Below are 20,166 nucleotides of genomic sequence, written 5' to 3' on the forward strand. Positions count from 1 at the left end.
CAAAGCACAATGTCTGGCATAAAGAAGTCCTTCATGGTGGGCTAATGGCTTTCTCTTTCCTCCCTCCCCTCATGTCACCACCCTCAACATTCTCCCAGTGGAGTTGCAGCCCCATAACCATGGGTTAATGTTGGCTGCTCACCATACCTGTGAACATCGCACAGAAGTAGGGGCTGCAGGCTGCCAGGACCACACGGTGGGCTTCTATCTCGACATCTTCTGCCACAATCATCACGTCACACAACAGCTGTTTACTGTAAGACACCAGGGAGGGGACAGGATGGGTCACAGCACGGACACCTACCCTCATCTTACAAGGCTATTTTTTTCTCCCACCCAGATTTCACACTATCACTACACAAAGCTGTCATAGGGACTTGCTCCATCTTGAGTTAGACAGGGGGATGGATTCATCAGCTTTTCCAAGTCCCTGATATACCTGGCATTCATGCTTTCCTAAGGTACATGGAGAGATCCAACTACTCGATGGCTGTAAATTCAGGGCGGCTTTATTTGTCTTCACCTCTCTGTTCCCCAATTCCATGAAGTCTGATTGAGAATTAGGGGTTTAGCGACTTAGGGAGGAGTGGCAAAAGCTTGGAGCTGTCATTCGAGTGACTGAGTGAATGCTGAGGAACATGAGCACACCACTGAAGTGTGTCACCAGCAAGACCACGTACTAACAATTCCCCAAGGGACGCACTGTACATGCAACATCAGTAAGAGGCAAGCCAGCCTTAGGTATTTCTCCTTCCACCCAGATTTAACACTATCAACAAGAAGACTCTGCCCATAAACACAGTGCTCCCTAAAGACCTGTGCAGACTCCAATCACTGCAATTATTTAAAAATACTGTAATTACCTTTATTTTTGTCACCCCCACTGAACTCACGAAGGGACTTGTCTTATTTAATATTGTATCCTAGACACCTGGCTGCATACGTAGCACAGAGCAGACCCTAAATTTTTACTTAATAAATAAATTAATGAATGAAGTGTGATCAATCCACATTCATAGACAGAATGGAGATATGACTACTTTAGAGATTGATAGGGTGTCACCACCTCCCATCCACCCAAGAATTTTTCCTTCATTACTCTTCCAAGCTCTTGTCATTCCTATTATCAATATAATAGTGAATATTTATTGAGTTCTATGTGCCACGTACTGTTCTAAGCACTTTTTTACACATATTACTTCATTTAATCCTCTCTACAACCCCATGAGATAGGGCTAATTGTTACACCCATATTACAAATGAAGAAACTGAGATCTGGAGAAGTAATTTTCCCAAAGTCACACAGAAAGGGAACAGTGGAAACAGGATTTAAATGAAGGCAGCTGAAGCCCAGAGCCCATGCTCTTAACCTCTGTGGTATCCTGATCACCACTCATCCCTTCTTGAGCTTAAAGCACTAGAGAGAGGAGGAAAGATAAGGAAGACAAATACACTTCAACTGTGAGTCACTGGTAGTGGTTACTTAGCACGCTACCCTGATTTGAGAAGGCTGAGGTCATGACTAGATTTTGTGTGAGAATGTTGAGGCCAATTAATAAGTCTGCCATGGTTGACAGATGGAAGGAAAGCTACATACTTGCCATCTCTGGTATAGCCCATTAAGTCACTGTCAACTACTAAGATAGTTGTTTAGGTTCATACATCAGACAAATAGACTCATAAGGTCTGAGAAGGCTGGAGCTGCAAATGCTGTTAGAGATCATCTGGTCTATGAAACTCAGAGAGGTGAAAAGATGCCCAAAGCCACAGAAGCCTAAGTCTTGAATCTAGCTCTCTTCACTCCAGATACAGTGACTTTTCCACAGTACCACAATGCCTCATGATTGGCTGACACTTACAATGAGAAAACACAGAAGACAGGTTAGATCCAACGGGGAGAAGTGGTCAGGAAGTGGAATAAGGTATCAGTAAGGAGGTTTCCTATGGGCACCAAGAGGCAAAACCAGGGGATTGAGACCTTATCTGCAGTGGGCAGCAGACCCTAACCACCAACTGTATCAGGATAAACCAGAACAACCAGGAACAGAACTGGCTCTGTCCCTAACTGGTTATGAGACCATGGGCAAATAATCTCACCACAGTTTTCACACCTCGTTTAGCTGCCTTTGGGACACATATCATGGGGACCAAATGGAATTATAGATGCCATCTGAAAATGGCATTTTCAGTCCCATTAAATTTTATTCTAAAAATGTATTTCCAACATGAACAGACTCATCGTGGACATTTTTACTTATATTAAGTATTTTAGGGAGGAAATTGAGTTATTACTGCTATTTAAGAGTAACCACAGTTTGGGAGGCCAAGGCAGGCATATCACTTGAGACCAGCTGGCCAACATGGTGAGACTCTGTCTCTACTAAAAAAAAAAAAGTAGCCTGGTGTGGTGGCAGGTGCCTGTAATCCCAGCTAATCAGGAGGCTGAGGCATGAGAATTGCTTGAAATCCAGAATGCAGAAGTTGCAGTGAGCCAAGATTGTGCCACTACACTTTAGCCTGGGTGACAGAGCAAGACTCTTTCTCAAAAAAAAAAAAAAAAAAAAGGAACCAGTTATATCCAGTTATATTTTTTTGGTAACCAATATTTTAATAAGAAAATTGTTGACAGAGAAGGGTCAGAAATGCTGAACAAATGTTCAGTGCTAGGAGCTGAACAAGCAAATGTCAGGGCATGTTACCTTGCACAAACCCAGGAAAGCTGATAATTCTTTAACAAATGGGAAAGAAACGAAAAGGAATGAAGAATAGAAATAGAGAATCCACTTAAGCAAATCAATGACAGCAGTTCTGACGGGTGGGAAGTGTGTCTCAAGGCCAGAGAAACGCTAACCCGAAAAACTGGCCAAAAGAAACTTGCCAAATACTTAAGATGGGCTTTCCCTGGGGGTGGGGAAGCCTGTCTGCACACTGGAGACATCTCTATGTATCCACACTACATGGAAGAAGGAAGTAGTAGCTCTAAAGCACTGCTTGGCTCACAAGCACTCCTATTCGATTTACCTGGGATCCTATGGGATCCTTTCTTCTGAGTTATCACACTACTCCAAAGGACAATCTTGAGAAAAAATGTAGAACTAGACACTTGGCCATTTGTGGAAAAGTACAATGTAGTGTTAGGAAGGAGCTGAGGCTCTCAAACTCTGCCCCACCACTCTCCAGTGTAGACAAGTATACAATGTGCCCAGAGTGTCACAGAATTGAGATGTGCTGTAAATCAGATAATGCATAGTGCTAACAGAAAATATTTAGCAAATGTTAACTTTTTATATTTTGAAAAACAAATTTGAAAAAATGTTTATTTTTTTCAATTGTCTGCTTCACTTTTCCTCCATATCTTCTTGTTTCCATATAATATTTCATTTAAGATTAGAGGTTAAGTTTTAAACATGTTAAGTCTGAGCCGCCCATTGGACATGTAAGTAAGGTTAGCAAGCAGGCAAGTAGTTACATGGTCCTGGAATTCAGATGAGGGAGATGGTTGAGAGGTTAAGGGGAGGAATAACCAGCAAAAAAAAAAAAAAAAAAAAAAAAACAATGTGTAGCTGGGTGCAATGGTACATGCCTCCTAGATGCTGAGGAGGCTACAGCAAAAGGATTGCTTTAGCCCAGCAGTTCAAGACCAGCCTGGACAACATAGTAAAACCCCATTTCAAAAAATATCATGGTGTGGTACTAGTATAAGGATAGCTATATAGATCAATAAAATAAAATTGAGAGTCCAGAAACAACCCTCATATTTATGTTCAATTATTTTTTTGACAAGGTAGCAAGATCATTCAACTGGGAAAAAAATAGTCTTTTCAACAAATGGTGCTGGAACAACTGGATATCCATATGCAAAATAATGAAGTTGGATTCCTACCTTACACCATATACAAAAATTTACTTAAAATGGTTCAAATATCTAAATGTAAGAGCTGAACCTATAAAAACTCTTAGAAGAAAACATAGGGGTAAATCTTCGTGACTCAATAAGGCAATGGTTTCTTAGATATGACACCAAGAGCACAAGCAATACAAAAAAAAAAGATAAATTAGGTATCAAAGTTTAAAACATTTGTGCTTCAAAGGATGCCATCAGGATAATGAAAAGACAATCCATAGAATGAGAAACAATTTTTTGCAAATCATCTACCTGATAATGAGGTTGTATCTAAAATATGTGAAGAACTCAAACTGTTACAACTCAATAATAGACAGAAAAATAACCTAATTAAAAATAAGCAAGAGATCTGAATAGACATTTCTCCAAATAAGATGTAGAAATAGCCAATGAGTTCATGAAAAGATGCTCAACACCATTGACAATCAGAGAAATGCAAATCAAAACCACAACAAGATACCACCTTACACTCACTAGGATAGCTATAATCAAAAGCACAAACAATAACAAGTGTTAGAGACGATGTGGAAAAATTAGAACCTCACTGCTGATGGAAATGTAAAATGGTGCAGCTGCTCTGAAAACAGTTTGGCAGTTCCTTCAAAGATTAAAGTTGCCATATGACTCAATAATCCCACTCCCAGACATATATATAAGAGAGATAAAAACATACATCCACACAAAAACTTGTACATGAATGTTCATAGCAACATTATTTATAATAGCCAAAAGTCAAATGTGGTATATCTATACAATGAAATATTTTTCTGCAATAAAAAGGATGATGTACTGAGACATGTTACAAGATGAATAAACTTCAAAAGCATTATGCTAAGTGAGTGAAGCCAGACACAAAAGACTACATATTGTACGATTCTAAAACAGGCAAATCTATTATAGAGACCCAAAGTAGACTAGTGGTTGCCTAGGGCTGATGGGGGCTGGTTGTAATGATGGGGGAAAGTATGAAGGAGGTGACTGCTAAAGAATACAGGGTTTCTATTTAGGGTGATGAAAATATTCTAAGATCATGGTTGCACAACTCTGTGAATACACTAAAAGCCATTAAACTGTATTCTTTAAACAGGTAAATTGTATGACATCTGAATTATGTCTTCATAAAGCTGTTACCAAAAGAAAAACAGAAAGCAATATGCTAAGATGGTTCATAACAATAACAAAAGCATAGTGGCAGACCATCAAAAAAAAAAAAAAAAGGATGAAAGCAAAGAACTGTTTACAGTAGGGAAATAGGAGATTAAAATTGACAAAATGAGAAAAGACAGACTGCACGTGGATTCTACTCATTGGTTGTTTCATTCTCTCTGCCCGCTTATTTTCAGGCAGGTTAGGATGTGCTTTTCTAAGAAGGCCCACATCATTTCTCCTGACACATCCTTACTCCTGACTTACCATCCAGCCAGCAAATGGGGTTGCTGGATGGATGGTAAGTCAGGAGTTAGGATGTGTCAGTAAGAGTCACTAGAGCTCTGCTATCCAGAAGCAGCAGCTGTGGTCTGGCCACAGCAGAGCAACGAAGTACAAAAGGAGGAGGAAGCCTTGGCAGTTACCATGCCAACAGCCCATTCTCTACCATGGAGGTAAAAAGAATAGGAAACTCATGAATTGTGTGATTCATAAACTGCAAAGAACATGTGTGCTTGAACTAAAATAGTTACGTGAAAGCAATGCAAGAAATAATCCCAGGTCCCTGGAATATCATGTAACATTTCATTAGCTTAACCCCTGGATAGCAAGATGCTTTAGCTCAGGCCTCCATAAGTACACCGAGCCTCTCTCTAGTTCCCATTAAACTCACTCAGATCAATAAACTATCAATGCAGGCCCCCTTCCTCCCTGCTTCACCTTTCCAATTTAGTTTTTAGAAGTTAGCCATTTAAATACCCTGGAATTTGATGTAGCCCTTCAATAACATGCAAATACAAGCTTCATTAAGGGCAAGACTTTGGTTCTCTTATCTCCTGCCACATTCCTGAACCTAGCACAGTGTTTAGCACATCATCATCATCATCATAGCTAATGCTTATAGAATATTATGTGCCAGGATCTCACAATATCTAAGGAACAGTTATTATTATTATTCTACAGGCTGTTCAAATCAGCAATTCTACTTCTAGAAATTACTTTTACACAAATAATCATGAATGTGCACAAGTATTCAACAACAGTAGTAAATGTGCTGTCACTGTTTTAAGCACTTTATTCCTTAATCTTCTTAACAAGCCAGCAAGACTGGTACTCTTATTAGCCTCATTTCATGGTTGACAAAAGTGAGATCTGGGAGATTAATTAACTTGCCCATGGTCACCCAATAAGTACTAGAGCCAAGATTTGAAACCAGAGTCTATGTTTGTAACTGCTGTGTTATACGGCTACAGAGATAACCATAGCAGGGTGTTATTTATACGACGAATTGGGAAAACCTAGACATCCAACTACAGGGAACTCTTTTTAAAAAATAAATCAAAAATAGAATATCATTGATCCACTTTATATTGTAGAACAGTTTGTGACATAGAAAAATTTGTTCAATATTGTTTTGTTAGGTTGAGACATAAATTTCTTTTTTTTTTTTTTTAATGAGATGGTTCTTACTATGTTGCCCAGGCTGGACTCAAATTTCTGGGCTCAAGTGATCCTCCTGCAAAGCTGGGATTACAGTCACAAACTCCCAAGTCCAACTAAGGCGTTTGTTTGTTTGTTTGTTTGTTTGTTTAAAAGAAGAGAAAACTTTATTTCTTATAAAGGTTACGATCTGCAGTGTGGCTATTCTGACAGGCTAGGAAGCACAGCTTTCAGCCAGAAGCCAGAAACAGATACTTTGAGAGAGGGGCAAAGGAAACAGGAATTTATGCTAATCAAGGTGGCCAAATACACATATTCAATAAGCTATAGAAGAAGTCATGTATATTTATGAAAGAGAAACATGCACAAATGCAATTGAAGTTCTTGCTCTCCAAGTTCAAAAACTGAGGTAATCAGAAGGTGGAGTTTTCAGTCCTCTGACGTCAAAAGGTGAAACAGAGGCCGTGAAACCCCTTACTGCGCATTCTCGAAAGACTAGCCAGAACCACTCCTGTGGCCGGTGGTCTCTTATCAGGCAAAAACGGAAGGGCAGTGTCAGACAGTTTGTTAATATCAGTGGTGGAGTCTTTTGAAAGGGCTGGCTTTTGTTAGAACCTAGGGGAAGAAAGCTTAATCATGGTTACCAAGGGAGGGAGTCTGACCCCTCCCATCCCATCATGGCTGAGAACTCCATTTTCAAAGTTAATCAGGGGTCCCCTTGGCCAACAGATGGCCTGTTCAGTCCACTGGGGGGCTTAGAATTTTATTTTTAGTTTACCTTCTCACCCTGTTGGACAAGATCTGCCAGGGGCAGCATTGATAGCCAAACTTTTATTTGGTCCTGTATCTTTGCCAGGGTAGTGTGCCTGCCTGCCCCTGTCCGTCCTGTCCCTTGGTGGGACTCTTATGAACAAGGACTTAGAGCCAAAAGACTTGCATCCAATTTAAACATTCCCATCAGATAGGAATGGAGGTGGGCAGGCAAAAGATTTTATGGTACCCATCAACCCGTAAAATCTTTTAAGCAACATAGCCAAGAATCAAAGCCAAAATGCAAAGTTACAAAATTGACTTCTCTGTAAGTTCTATACATTGAGCTACTGTAATCTTGGTCTTAGCTACAGACTTGTGGCCATTAGCCATATAAAACATAAACATTTGGCTGGGTGTGGTGATTCACGCCTGTAATCCCAGCACTTCAGGGGGCCGACAACGGTGGATCACCTGAGGTCAGGAGTTCAAGACCAGCCTGGCCAACATGGTGAAACCTTGTCTCTACTAAAAACACAAAAATTAGCTGGGTGTGGTGGCAGGTGCTTGTAATCCCAGCTATTCAGGAGGCTGAGGCAGAGGCATTGCTTGAACCCAGGAGGTGGAGGTTGCAGTGAGCCAAGATTACACCACTGTAATCCAGCCTGGTCAACGAGCAAAACTCCAACTCAAAAAAATATATACATATGTATAAATAAATAAACATTTGCTAAAATGATTTAAACTAAGGAATATTGTGCCACAATGTCTTTTGCAATGAGACATATATTCTAGAGAAGAGAGGTATATTGTCCAAAGTTTTACAATGGTTACTACTATGTACTAAAATTATACATGACTTGTTGCTCATCTGTATATTCTAAATGTTCTATAATAAGTACATTTCTTTTACAAAAGAAAAATTAAAAGGAAAATCTATGCCTAAACCTGAATTAAAATTTTCCCAGCCAGCCAAATATATAATCATGGTCCATTAGAAACAACAAAAAGAGGGAAAATATGATTATATGCTTAAATTTCAGCAAAGGACTATGTCTGGTATTAGAACAGCGTTTCCCAAAATAGGTTTCACAAAACACTTGCTCTATATACAACAACCATCAAAGAAGGCTCTACAGTCAAATATGTGTGGAAAACCCTTGGTCAGACAAGTTTACTGCAGGACTTTCCAGAGCGTTTACTATGCCAGTATACATTATTGGCCTCAGAGAGGGGTACAGTATACAGCATTCTTCAAACTCATTGGGACACAGAGCTCTTTTTTCTGACAGAGCATCTTAATGGAACTAGCATTCCTCAGAACAGAGTTTGGCAAATGCTGAATTATACAAAAGAGAAGAAGAAGTAGGACTCTTGGAGAAGGTTAAATCTAAGTCAATGCTTCTGGGGAAAGAGAAAAAACTAGTAACTTGTAACAGAAGTAACAGAACTTAGGATGTCTTTTTAAAAAATTAGTTAAGAAAAAGGGTGCTGGGCACAGTGGCTCATGCCCATAATCCCAACATTTTGGGAGGCTATGGCGGGAGGATTGCTTGAGCTCAGGTGTTCAAGATCAGAGTGAGCTATGACTGGGCCATTGCACTCCAGCCTAAGTGACAGACTGATACTCTGTCTCAGAGAGAGAGAGAGAGGAGGAGAAGAGGAGGAGAGGAGAGGAGATGCTAGTAATAGAAAGTAGAAGTGCAGGGAATCTTGTGTGCATATCTATTTCCTAAGTTCTCCTTTTCAGCATCACTAGAGTTGACTATATCAGGCAAAGCAAGGTCTGGTGAAAGACTCTTGAATCAGACAGAGGACACAAGTCATACTCAAAAGAACTAAATGAGGAATTTCAATAGTGTCTAGGAAACACAAGAAAAATTCTTCTGTAACAAGAGAATCATGCCCACAGGCATGGACCTCAGTACAGCCCAAAGCCTAAGACAGCTATAGGCAGAGCTTCCAGGAAATCTGGCAGGAGGCCTAATAAAAATTGAGCAGTGGAGCATAAGACAAATTTAATTTAACTTGGTTATTAATGCCAGAGACTGGGCCCTGTAGAAAGGAGAAATAAGAAAGCAAACATAGAATCAGATAGAATTTTGTTTAAAAGTAGTTCAACTCTGCAATCAACACACACTTCTTTGGCTATGTGCCATCTTCTCTGCCTGGAAGGCTTCTCCCTAACCCCACTACTCTTTTCTCTAACTCTTATTCGTCCTTCAAAATTCAGTTCAAGCATCAACTCTCTTCTCCAAAGTTCCCACCTGTCATGCTTGCTTCTATAGCCCTCTAAGAAACAAATGATTACCGCATACCTACCACCTGTCACGCACTGGATGCACTCCTCCATCATGATACCTATTTGTACTACAGAAATATTATTTTCATTGACCTATTTATATTTTTTATTTTGTACCCCACTGACCCATTCCAGGGCTCACCCAGTGCCTCTGGGCATCTTTGGTGAATGAATAGAAGCAGCTCCTAAGAAGTGCCAGGTGCTAGAGATAAAAATTACTCAAAAGTTGCCTCTGCCCTCAAAGAGCTGATGAACTACAGAGAAAAGATGAAATCAACAATTACATCTCACAACAGGATGAAGTACGCAGTAAATACAGGCATGGGCAAAGGAAGCTTCTGAGCTCTCTGGTAAGGAAGAGCTTGTGTGCTCAGGCTTTGTGTAGAAAAACATGTACAGAAACACATGTTCAGAGCCCTGAAGCTGCCTTGCAACAAGCTTGTCAAACATGCACGTTGGCCTTACAAATAGCATACATAGCCCTCACTATTAGCTCAGAGAGGATGAGTGTATTCACATTTCATTTCTCTCTTTACATTTAAGGAGCCAGGTATTCTTCCATTCATGTGGTTGTCTTGCCAACCTAAGTTTAGAGCAGTGAAAGAGAGAGTGAAACCAGAAGAAAATACGTGACATCCACCACAGTCTTTAATCTGCAATTGTGTGTGGGTGTTGCAATCATTCTATTATTGGTTTTCAAGCAGCTCGTTCTGTTGAAAATCAAGTTTATGAACAGACTTGCTGTAACCATAAAGGATTTTTCCCCTGTGATTAATCATTAAAATGATAGGTGTTAAATACATACAAAGGAAAGACAGTTTTCTGGCAAAGCCATTCTGTCTCAACCAGACTTTGAAAGGGGAAACCAAGTGACTGAGAGTGGGTGGGAAGAGTCAGAATTCCCTAGGTGGTCGTGTTCTCACTTCTGTTCTCAATCCTCAATGAAGCTCATGGACAAGTTCCTTCTGAAAGGGCAGAGACAAGATAGAAAAAGTACCTCCGCAGTTCATTCATAACCTTGAATGCTTTCCCCATGTGGGCAGGGTTGACAGTGATTGTCCTCTGGCTCTTCTCATCATCCCCAGCCTGTATCAGAGTCTGGGGGCTCAGCTTGATGCTGTGAACAGGAAGGAAGAGGGAGGGAAAGAGAATCACACATTGGTAAACCCATTCATTCAACTGCCAAAAGCCCATGCATTTACCCACCCACCAGAGGCATCTGTCAGCCTGTTCTCACACAGACCCAGTAGGAAAGACAATGTACTGGGAATTTCGTCAGATCTTCCAATGCAGGTCATAGCTCAGCTTCTTCCACCAAGTACTGTGTGATTTTGTGTGACGTCCTTATTCTCCATCTCTCCATCCTGAAAATTGAAGGGGACTAAGTACTCTATCACTCACTTCACAGCGTTGTTTTTTCATTCAACACGCATTTACTGGAGGCTACTATGTGCCAGGCACTGCATTTAGATTTAAGGGAAACAAAACAATAAACAAAGCCACCGTCACTGCCCTCACGAAGCTTAGAGTTCAGTAGGGGAGAATGCCAAGTAAACATTTAAATAGGATTTACAGAAGCACAGGGGATGGCCAACTCGTTCCAGCTATGGAAAACTGCCTAGAATCTGAGACCTGAGGAAAGAGCAGAAATGAGCCAGGTAAAGACAAAGAAGAATAGTATTCCAGGCAGAGGAAACAATACGCACAAGGACCTGGAGGAGAAAAAGGGCAAAGTGTGTTCAAAGCACTGGTAGTTCAGTAAAACTAAAGGAGAGCACAAGAAAGAATATCAAGAGAAAAAACTAGAAGACTGAGCAGTCTTGTAAGTGTCATATAAGTAGAGCTAAGAAGTTTGGATTTCTTTCTGAAATAATGACAAGGCATCAAAGGGTTTTAAACAGAGAAGTAGGGCAGAAAGCAGGTAAACAAATCTGTACTTTAGAAAAATCACACTGGCTACATTCCAGGAAGCAGTGGAACAACAGCAAAAGCTTGTGGGAAACTGCAATCCCATAGAAAGACAAAGGATTATAAGTATTATGAAGGAAAGGCTATCTGTGTGTAGACTAAGTAGTAACTAGCAAGAGTCAACCATTATCTCAAGGCCTTCTGTACTAAAATCAAGAGTCCAGGGTATGGTGGCTCTTGCCTGCAGTCCTAGCTACTCAGGAGGCTGAAGTAGGAGGACTGCTTAAGCCCAGGAGTTTCATGCTGTTTCACCCCAGCCTGGGCAACAGAGCAAGGCTCTGTCTCTTGAAAAAAATGAAAGAGAGAGACAAAATACTGAGATCCCTGTGGGGTTCCAGCTAGTTACCCAACTACTCCTGAGCAACATCTTTCAACTTTATGGAAAGTGGAAAGAAGGAATCAAAAGAATGAGCAAGGAAAGGTCTTTCTCCCCAAATTGGTGAAACTATTCGGCTCCCAGGTCAAGTGTGAGACCTTGGCGTTATCTGTTTGAACCAGGCTAAGCTCTGCTTTGCTACTAAGAAAACAGAACCTTCTCCACTTGTGTTAGATTTGGGGACCCATAGTTCACTCCAACTTTACGACAATGAGGGTACTCTCCTTTGATTTTCCCTAGTGAGCCTCTATCCATCCCACCACTTAACTTTGCAAACTGGCTAGAGAAAGAGACTTCTATGATTGAGAGTACATTTCAGAGGCCTGAGAATCACTATAGATCTCACACTGGGATTTATAACTATTGGAACATTCCAATACAACCAGCGTGGCAGACCCACAGCTTGTCTGACCATAACAGACTCCCTTTTTAGCTCCCTTCCTCACAGTCAGTTCATCATACAAATGTAAGCCATGAGTATCTGAACTTTGGGATTGTTTGGACTCTGCATACAAGGAAGTTAGCTGAACGGAGGAAGATATGCACAAAGGAGGATGCTTACAGTTGCATGTTTAAGCAGGTACAGAAAACCTCAAGCCAGAAAATGTGATCAGAGAGGGGAAGCAACCAGCAAAGATGAAAATTTTCCTCAAAAGATGAGGAATTCCAAAGCATAATATATTTTATAGTGTCTCTCTTTACTACAAAGCTAGAAAAATATTAACTTCTATTTTCTACTAAAGGTTTAACATTTTTGCTTTGGCATTTAAGCCCCTATTTTATCTGAAACTGATTTTTTTTTTCTTTTTTTGAGATAATTTCACTCTGTCATCCAGCCTGGAGTGCAGATCTCGGCTCAACCTCTGCCTCCTGGATTCAAGAGATTCTCGTGCCTTAGCCTCTCAAGTAGCTGGGATTACAGGTGTGCACCATCACACCCAGCTAATTTTTGTACTTTTAGTAGAGATGGGGAGTTTCATCATGTTGGTCAGGCTGTTCCCCAACTCCTGGCCTCAAGTGATCTGCTTACTTCAGCCTCCCAAAGTGCCACTATTACAGGCACAAGCCACTATGCCAGGCCCTGATACTGATATTTATGTCAGGATGTGAAACAGGGATCTAAATCTCTCCATAAGTTCCATGTACTTAATACTTTTTATTTTTCCCATGCATCTGGCATGCCACCTTAGGTCACATATTAAAGTTTCAGACATACAGATTTATTTCTTGACTTACTAACCTATTCCACTAGTCAGTTTGTCTGTCCCTGTACCAGTACCACATGATTTCTGTAGCTTTATAAGAAGGTCTAGTATCTGACAAGGAAAGTCCCCAATCCTATTATTATTTTTGAGAAGTGTCTTGACTACCTTGTCAAATTCCACAAAAACTCAAATGAAATTTTGATAAAAACTGCATTGAACTTATAGATCAATTTGGAAAGAACCATGATTGTTCTGATATTATACCCTCCTATCTATGAACATAGGATATTGCTCCATGTATTTAAGTCCTCTTAACTGTCACTCAAGCTTTCAGGTTTTTCTGTATGAAGACCTTACACATGTTTGATTAGATTTATTCCTAAGTATTTTATTGTTTTTATTGCTCTTTTGTAATAGAAATGATGTATCTTTAAATTATATTTTCTGTTATTGTTTATAAAATGCCATTGATTTTTGCAAATTGATCATATATGCAGCCATTACCAATGTTCCCATTATTCCTATTTGTACATAGATTAAATTAGGTGTCCTATGTAGACAGTCATATTATCTGCACATAATGCCAGAGATTTTTCTCCTATCAAATTCTTAGGCCTCTCATTTCTTTTTTGAAAAAAGTTTCCATGGGCTAGGATGGCCACACAATGTCAAACAGAAAGGATGCTAATGAATAGTATTGTCATATTCCTGCTTTTAAATATGTTTCTAGTGTTCACCCATTATGTATGTTTGTTATAGGATTTTTACAAATGCTTTCTGTCAGGTTAAGAAAATTCCCTTCTATTTTTATTAAGAGTTTTTAAGTCATAAATTTATGCTAAATTTTATAAAATGTCTTTGTGTATCTAATGAGATGTTCATATGGATTTTTTCCTTTATTCTTGTAATATGATGAATGACACATATATTTTCTAATACTAAACCATACTTGCATTCTTAGGATAAATCTATAACCTGTAAAATACTCTACAAGTATTCATTGTAAATGTTGTCTTCAAACTGTGGAGAGACTTAAAAGCCAGGATGAGAAAGCATAATTTGGTACAGATCAGGAAGCCACTGAAGGTTCTTGACTGGGAACTAATAAGATTAAAGCATGAAAAAACCTAGTGAACAGATATCATTAGCTTCACTTCAAAGATATGGAACAGGTATAAACCAAAAAGAACCATTTTAGAAGCGCTGACACAATCTCCAGTGTGGCTAGTAAACAGGAAACTCACTCTTCTGGTATATTGCTCTTTGCACTTTCCAGAATGGTCCAATAATGATATATCCCTATTAATACAATATTGTGTTTACCAAAAGGTCTCAAACATAGATTGCCTATTATGATAGGATTAATGTTCAACAAAATATAATTCACACTAGAGCCTCCCTGAAAGAGCAAGTAACTTGCTGATAACCATAGGACAGGCTAGGGAAAGACAACAGCGTCCCCCTATCCATCCAGAGCCCTTTCCACTCTTGATGCAGAGGCAAGGCTTGACATCTGAAGGAACCCAAGGTTCCTTTTTTCCCCTGCTCCTCCATGAAAAGATACAGGAAGTTTGGAGAAGATTCTGAGTCCCTGGTCTCTGGGAGGTACAAGCTTCTTGGCAACTCATTAACCTTGCAGAGAACAAGAAATTAAGAAAAGAACATCTGAGGGCTCAGAGAAGTTAAAAAAAAAAAAAACTTTACAAGATTATGCAAATAATAAGTCATAGAGATGGGATCTGAGTTTAAGTGACCTGTACTTAAAGCTTACAACCTATACCCTCCAGCAATATAGTACATAAATGCACACACACATATACATATGTCTCAACCTATGGTCACATGACCAGGCACAGAGTTGCTAGATCTTACCATTTCATCACCTAAACCTTTTTCTCTCCATTCATACCAGATTTTAACTACTTAGACCCCAACAGATTGCCCCATCCCCACCCTATCAAGTCCTAATCCCAAGCATTCTCAGTTCTTATTCCCAAATAAGGCTAGTAGATTCCCTCTCCTCATCTGTGAAACACAGACCACACTAAGGTATATTCCCACTATCTTGTTCAAGAATAATACCATACTTTTCACCCTACCCAGACCCAACCAAAATCTCTCTCTCTCTCTCACACACACACACACACACACACACAAACACACACTTTTTCAGGCAGACTCAGCCACAAGATGTTTTCTGTTGAAAAGCATTTCACAGTAAATGCCCTTACTCTAAGCACAAAATGGTTGATTTCTTCAAGAGCAAAAACTGGCTCCAGCACCTACTAAAAACCATAGTCAATGTTAATTTATATGTGCCCCTCCCACCAGACCTGCAGCTCAAACTGCTAAACAAAGGAATCTTTATGTGTATCCCAATGTCCAGGGTTCCAGCAACATTCAAGTTGAGCAGCCATATTTAAGATTCAAAGGGGTCAACAATCGTAGATATAGTGAGAAAGTATGGGCCAGGCAGAATCTTCCCTCTTTGCTATAGAAATATACAGATATGATCACCTAAGTCGTTTTCTAAATAAGCTGCAGCAGAATGAGAACACATGAATCTAGTCAACTTTGTCAAAGCACCAGATATCTGGCTCAATACTTATTAATTTCCACACTGGCCTGTTACTAGCAAACATGCTTGTATGAACCACCAGTGGTGCCATGATGAATCCACTGCAGTGGATGATTCCTTCAACAGCCCACAGAAAGGATGTTGCAAATTGGCTCCGACTCACCTCACACTCACAGATACCCACTGACCCCATTCAGGAAGACATACAATGAGACAGTCAAGCTTCATAGCTATAGCCATAAGTATAGATACAGCTGGCCCTTCTTTCCTGGGCTTTCTGCTTCTCTTTTCCCCTGACTTAGACTATTACAGTGGCCTCCCACCTGCTGTTCCCCACTGTAGATGCTCTCCCTCCAAGTACTTCCTGTACACCATTGCCAAACTGATCCTTCTAAAAGGTCATCTGACTATGACTTTCAGATCCTTACTACACATAGGTCTCTTCAGGGGCTGTGAGGTTTATGAGCTGAAGCTTCAGTCACAGCCCTTGGCCTCCATTTGTTCTATATGTTAGGTGTCGACATAAAATTTCCTTTTAAAAGACTCTATAGCTAAGCTGAAAAATCATCAGTCCACAGGATAAAGTCATGATTCTTGCCTAGTATCCAAGGACCTCCTTGACCTGGATTGAACCTAAATGTCAGCCTTATCTCTCTCACTTACTCAGATATTTACTGAGTACCTATTATGTGCCAACCATTCACTGCAGACACCTAGATTTCCCTTCTCTTTCCCTGTATCATAATCTAAATATCTGTTCTTCAAGGATTAGTTAAGCTTTGCCTCCTCTATGAAGCCCTCAGGATACTTCAGTTCTAAGTGATCTCTTCCTTCTCTGAATTCCTGTAGTATTTCTGGCCTGTAACTCAACTGGCACATAGAATTCTGCCTTGTGCCTGATTGCTTTTCCATGGTACAAATCCAACCACCTACCCACCTCACGCTAGGTTCAACATACCTGGAAGGCAAGGAACATGTTTCTGAGGACTCTTTGTATGGCTTAGCCTGCCCAGCATGGGGCCATGAGCACAGTAGGTCCTCAATATATATTTGTTATCTGAACTCTACCTGAAAATCCTTTACTTGTCTTTACAAGTGCTAGATGGTACAGCAGAAGGGGATAGTCTGACCAACACTTTTTTTAAATGAAAGTAGAGTTGGCCTTCAGAGTTAAAATATAAATATACACAAAATAGTAATTATAAAAGTTACAAATAAAAATATATAACCTCTAAAAATTTGGCCCCCTTTTAGCACACCACCTTCCAAAGCCTTCTTTCCCTCCCTCCTCTATCCTCTAAATTCCAGATCCACATATCCAATGTCTTATTTGACTCCCCGACTTAGATTTTACACAGGTAACTCATACTTACCCAAAATTTATGTTCCCCACCCTCCCTCAAGCCTGCTACTTTTTCTGTATTCTCTATCTCAGAGGCATAACCAACCACCCAATCACCTATCCAAGCTAAAAACTGGGGTGTCATCCTTGATATCTTCCTCCCTCTCTCTCACTCATCACATACAGCCATAAATCATATCAATCCTGTCTGTTAATACCTCTGCACCCCATTTCCTTCTCACTTTCACTACCACTACAACCCCACTCCAGGCCATCATGGTCTCCTGCCAGGATTATTATAATAGCCTACTCCCAGACTCCAGAGGGGCCTTTCCAGAATGTCAGTGTGTTCAAGGCATGCTCTACGTGAAGCCTCACTGATTCCTCACTGCATTCAGAATAAATCTCAGAGACTTAGCCTGGCCCTTAATCCCATCGTTGCCCTGAAGACTTCTCATTATTGTAGTACTAAAATTTTACTTGCAATAGCCAAAATACACTAGGCTCTCTGCCTTGTGAAGTTTTGTCTGAAGAAAACTATTCTATTCTATTCCCCACTCATTCTCCCCTGTGTCTCGCTAGTTCCTACCAGCCTTCAAGCCGCTTGCTGGAAGGCTTCCATCTCATACTCCACTACTCACTGTATTAGTGAAAATCTAGTGGGAAACTAGGTTAGTTTCCCCTCTTCTGTATTCCTACAGTTCTCTGTGCTTCCTTCTGTATTATATTCTAATTAGCTCTTACTTATCTGTCTCCTTGACACCGTGTGTGCTGGTAAATGTTTAACAGTTGGTTGGCAGGAAAGGAGTCCTGATTTGAAATATTTGCCAATTTCCAGAGTGTAAGTACTCCCACCGTGGCAGATTTTAAGCTACCAATATGATGCCACCAAACATGAGATTTGGGAAGAGATGTGCCATAGCACACCATTATATCACTGTATAGTATTTCTACAGCAAGATACAGTAGACATAACCTCAAAGCCCTAGAAGATTATAGTGAAAATAATTAGAAAGTGATGAGTTTGGGGTATTTGTTACATTCATTTTTAATAAATTTATGTTACATAATTTAATTATTAATAATGGCCATATTTAATAATTGACTCACAAAATTCCTGAAAACTTAACAAACAAAACTTAAAAACTTTGCAAGTGGATGAGTGCTGACTCCAGCACACCAGTGCCCACTCTAGATTGTGAGCTCCATGAGAACCAAGACGGCATCTTAGTTGGCTCTGAATTCTTAGCTTTTGTCACATGATAGGTACTCTAAATGATTATTGAATAAATTAATGGATAGATAAGTAAATTAGGTACAACTATTGACCACTGTAGCTTTCCTCACTCCCCCTCAATAATGATGGCTTTGTCCCCCTCAACTTCCTCTCCTTATCCCCTCCACCCCGCATTTGGAGAGGAGTACTTCCTTAGGCAGCCCAGTTCCCTGCATTGATGACACAGAATCAGGAGGATGGGGGTGAGAGAAAACCAGCAACAACTGGAGAAGAGGGAAGAAAGGGAGATGGGTTGCTGCTTATTGTGTCCGTTCTTAGATTCTTTCTCTTGCTGAGGAGGCAGTGAATGGAATGGAAAGAATACTAAAAAACATGCCAGAAAGGCAGGAGATAGAAGAGTCTCCAAGCAGGCTGATTGTACAGAAATGTTTGGGGGAATCTAACAAATGGGGTGCTCCAAGTGATGAGAACTCAGGGACACAAAGAAGGGAACAACAGACACTAGGGCCTACTTGCAGATGGAGGATGTGTGGAGGGAGAGGAGCAGAACGAAGAACTATTGGGTACCTGGGTGATGGTACTAGCAGAAAATAACTATTGGGTACCTGGGTGATGACAGGTACTAGTCTCTACCACAAACCTCTGTGACACAAGTTTACCTCTGTAACAAACCCACACGTGTATCCCTGAACCTAAAATAAAAGTTTTTCAAAAATGAAGAAACAAATGAGGAGCTCCAGAACATCCCAGGTGTGTGAGAATGTAGAGGGAAGGAAAAGGGAGTCTGAGAAATGCTGCTAAAGGGTACGATCTGTTTCACCTCTAAAGGTCTCCAAGAGATGCAAATAAAATTCAGAAGTCGTGGGCTGACACTGGCCACATACAAGGGGCCGAAGCATATTATGTTCAAGCTAGAGATGAGATAGAATAAAGAGGCAAAGCCACCCAACGAAGGCAAAACAACTCTGAGCCAGAGAAAAGCTGGGCTGAATGCATTAAAAACTCTCAACAAATAAAGTGTCATTTAGAAAGGAATAACCAAAAACTACAAATAAGACTGAGAAGAAAGCACCTGGTTGAACCCATCGCACTCTGTCTAGGAAAGTGATTTAGTCATCACATGTCGTCAGCTGGTTCAGCCTCAGGTCAGATCCCCATGGTGGAGCTTAAAGCCTATAAATACTCCATTGCCATCACTCAGTCCCTAGTTTACTCTTCAGCCTTTTGACCAGTTTGGCCTCCCACGGTTGTCCTTCAGAGAGACAGAAAGTGGTTGCAGACCCTCAGGAATATCTTGCCAATAATATTTTACTGCAAATCAATAAACTCATGACATGTTGACTATCGTACTTTAGGTTCTCATGAGGTCATCAGCATGACTCTGCTTCTCCAACTCTGGGCAGCAATGGGACCTTAACTAGATAGCGTTTCTGAACCCCAGGCATTCTGGTCAAACTGCAGATCTATTAAGTATCCCAATCCTAAAGTTCAAGACCAAAATGACCAAACTTAGATTTCTACTTCTGGATTAATGAAGAACCTGACCTTGGTGGTACAGTCCTGCCATCACGAAGTACCATTTACACACAGGCTACCAGAGAGCCCCATATTCTTCATTCTCTCTTAGCAGTTCCACCTCAGTTCGGAGCATTAACCTGAATCCCTGTAATAGCCCACATGGACACATAGAACGTGGAAGGTACAGATCAAGTTAACACTTCCTGAAAGTTGAGGATATGTTAAAGTACCTTGCCTCCATTATCTCATTTTATCTTCAGAACAACCCTAGGAGGTAGGTAGTATTATCTCTTAAGGCACAGAGATAAAATTTGTCAAAAGTCCCATATAACTAGTAAGTGCAGAACTGGCAGTGAAACCCAGGTCTGCCTGACTCCAAGGTCCACTGACTCAGGATAAT

The 20,166-nt window shown here is 40.4% G+C and overlaps 1 protein-coding gene across 5 annotated transcripts in view; it reads right to left on the reverse strand.

The window, feature by feature from the left end:
* Positions 1-20,166, reverse strand: part of KLHL3 (kelch like family member 3) — a 139,450-nt gene that overhangs the window by 95,075 nt on the left and 24,209 nt on the right. For 3 of the 5 annotated variants that reach the window (XM_021664933.2, XM_012435481.2, XM_012435449.2), the window contains exons 2-3: positions 10,540-10,659; positions 148-254 (exon numbers count right to left, since the gene is read on the reverse strand). In XM_021664933.2, the coding sequence (XP_021520608.1) occupies positions 148-254; positions 10,540-10,577 (145 nt within the window). In that variant the 5' untranslated portion in view covers positions 10,578-10,659. The remainder of the gene's footprint in view (positions 1-147; positions 255-10,539; positions 10,660-20,166) is intronic. The other 2 variants (XM_021664931.2, XM_012435621.2) reach the window with 2 other exon arrangements.

Source organism: Aotus nancymaae, unplaced genomic scaffold (genome assembly GCF_030222135.1).
Source record: "Aotus nancymaae isolate 86718 unplaced genomic scaffold, 86718_ANA_hifiasm-v0.15.2.pri h1tg000064l_1, whole genome shotgun sequence".
NCBI classification, from domain to species: Eukaryota; Metazoa; Chordata; class Mammalia; order Primates; family Aotidae; genus Aotus; species Aotus nancymaae.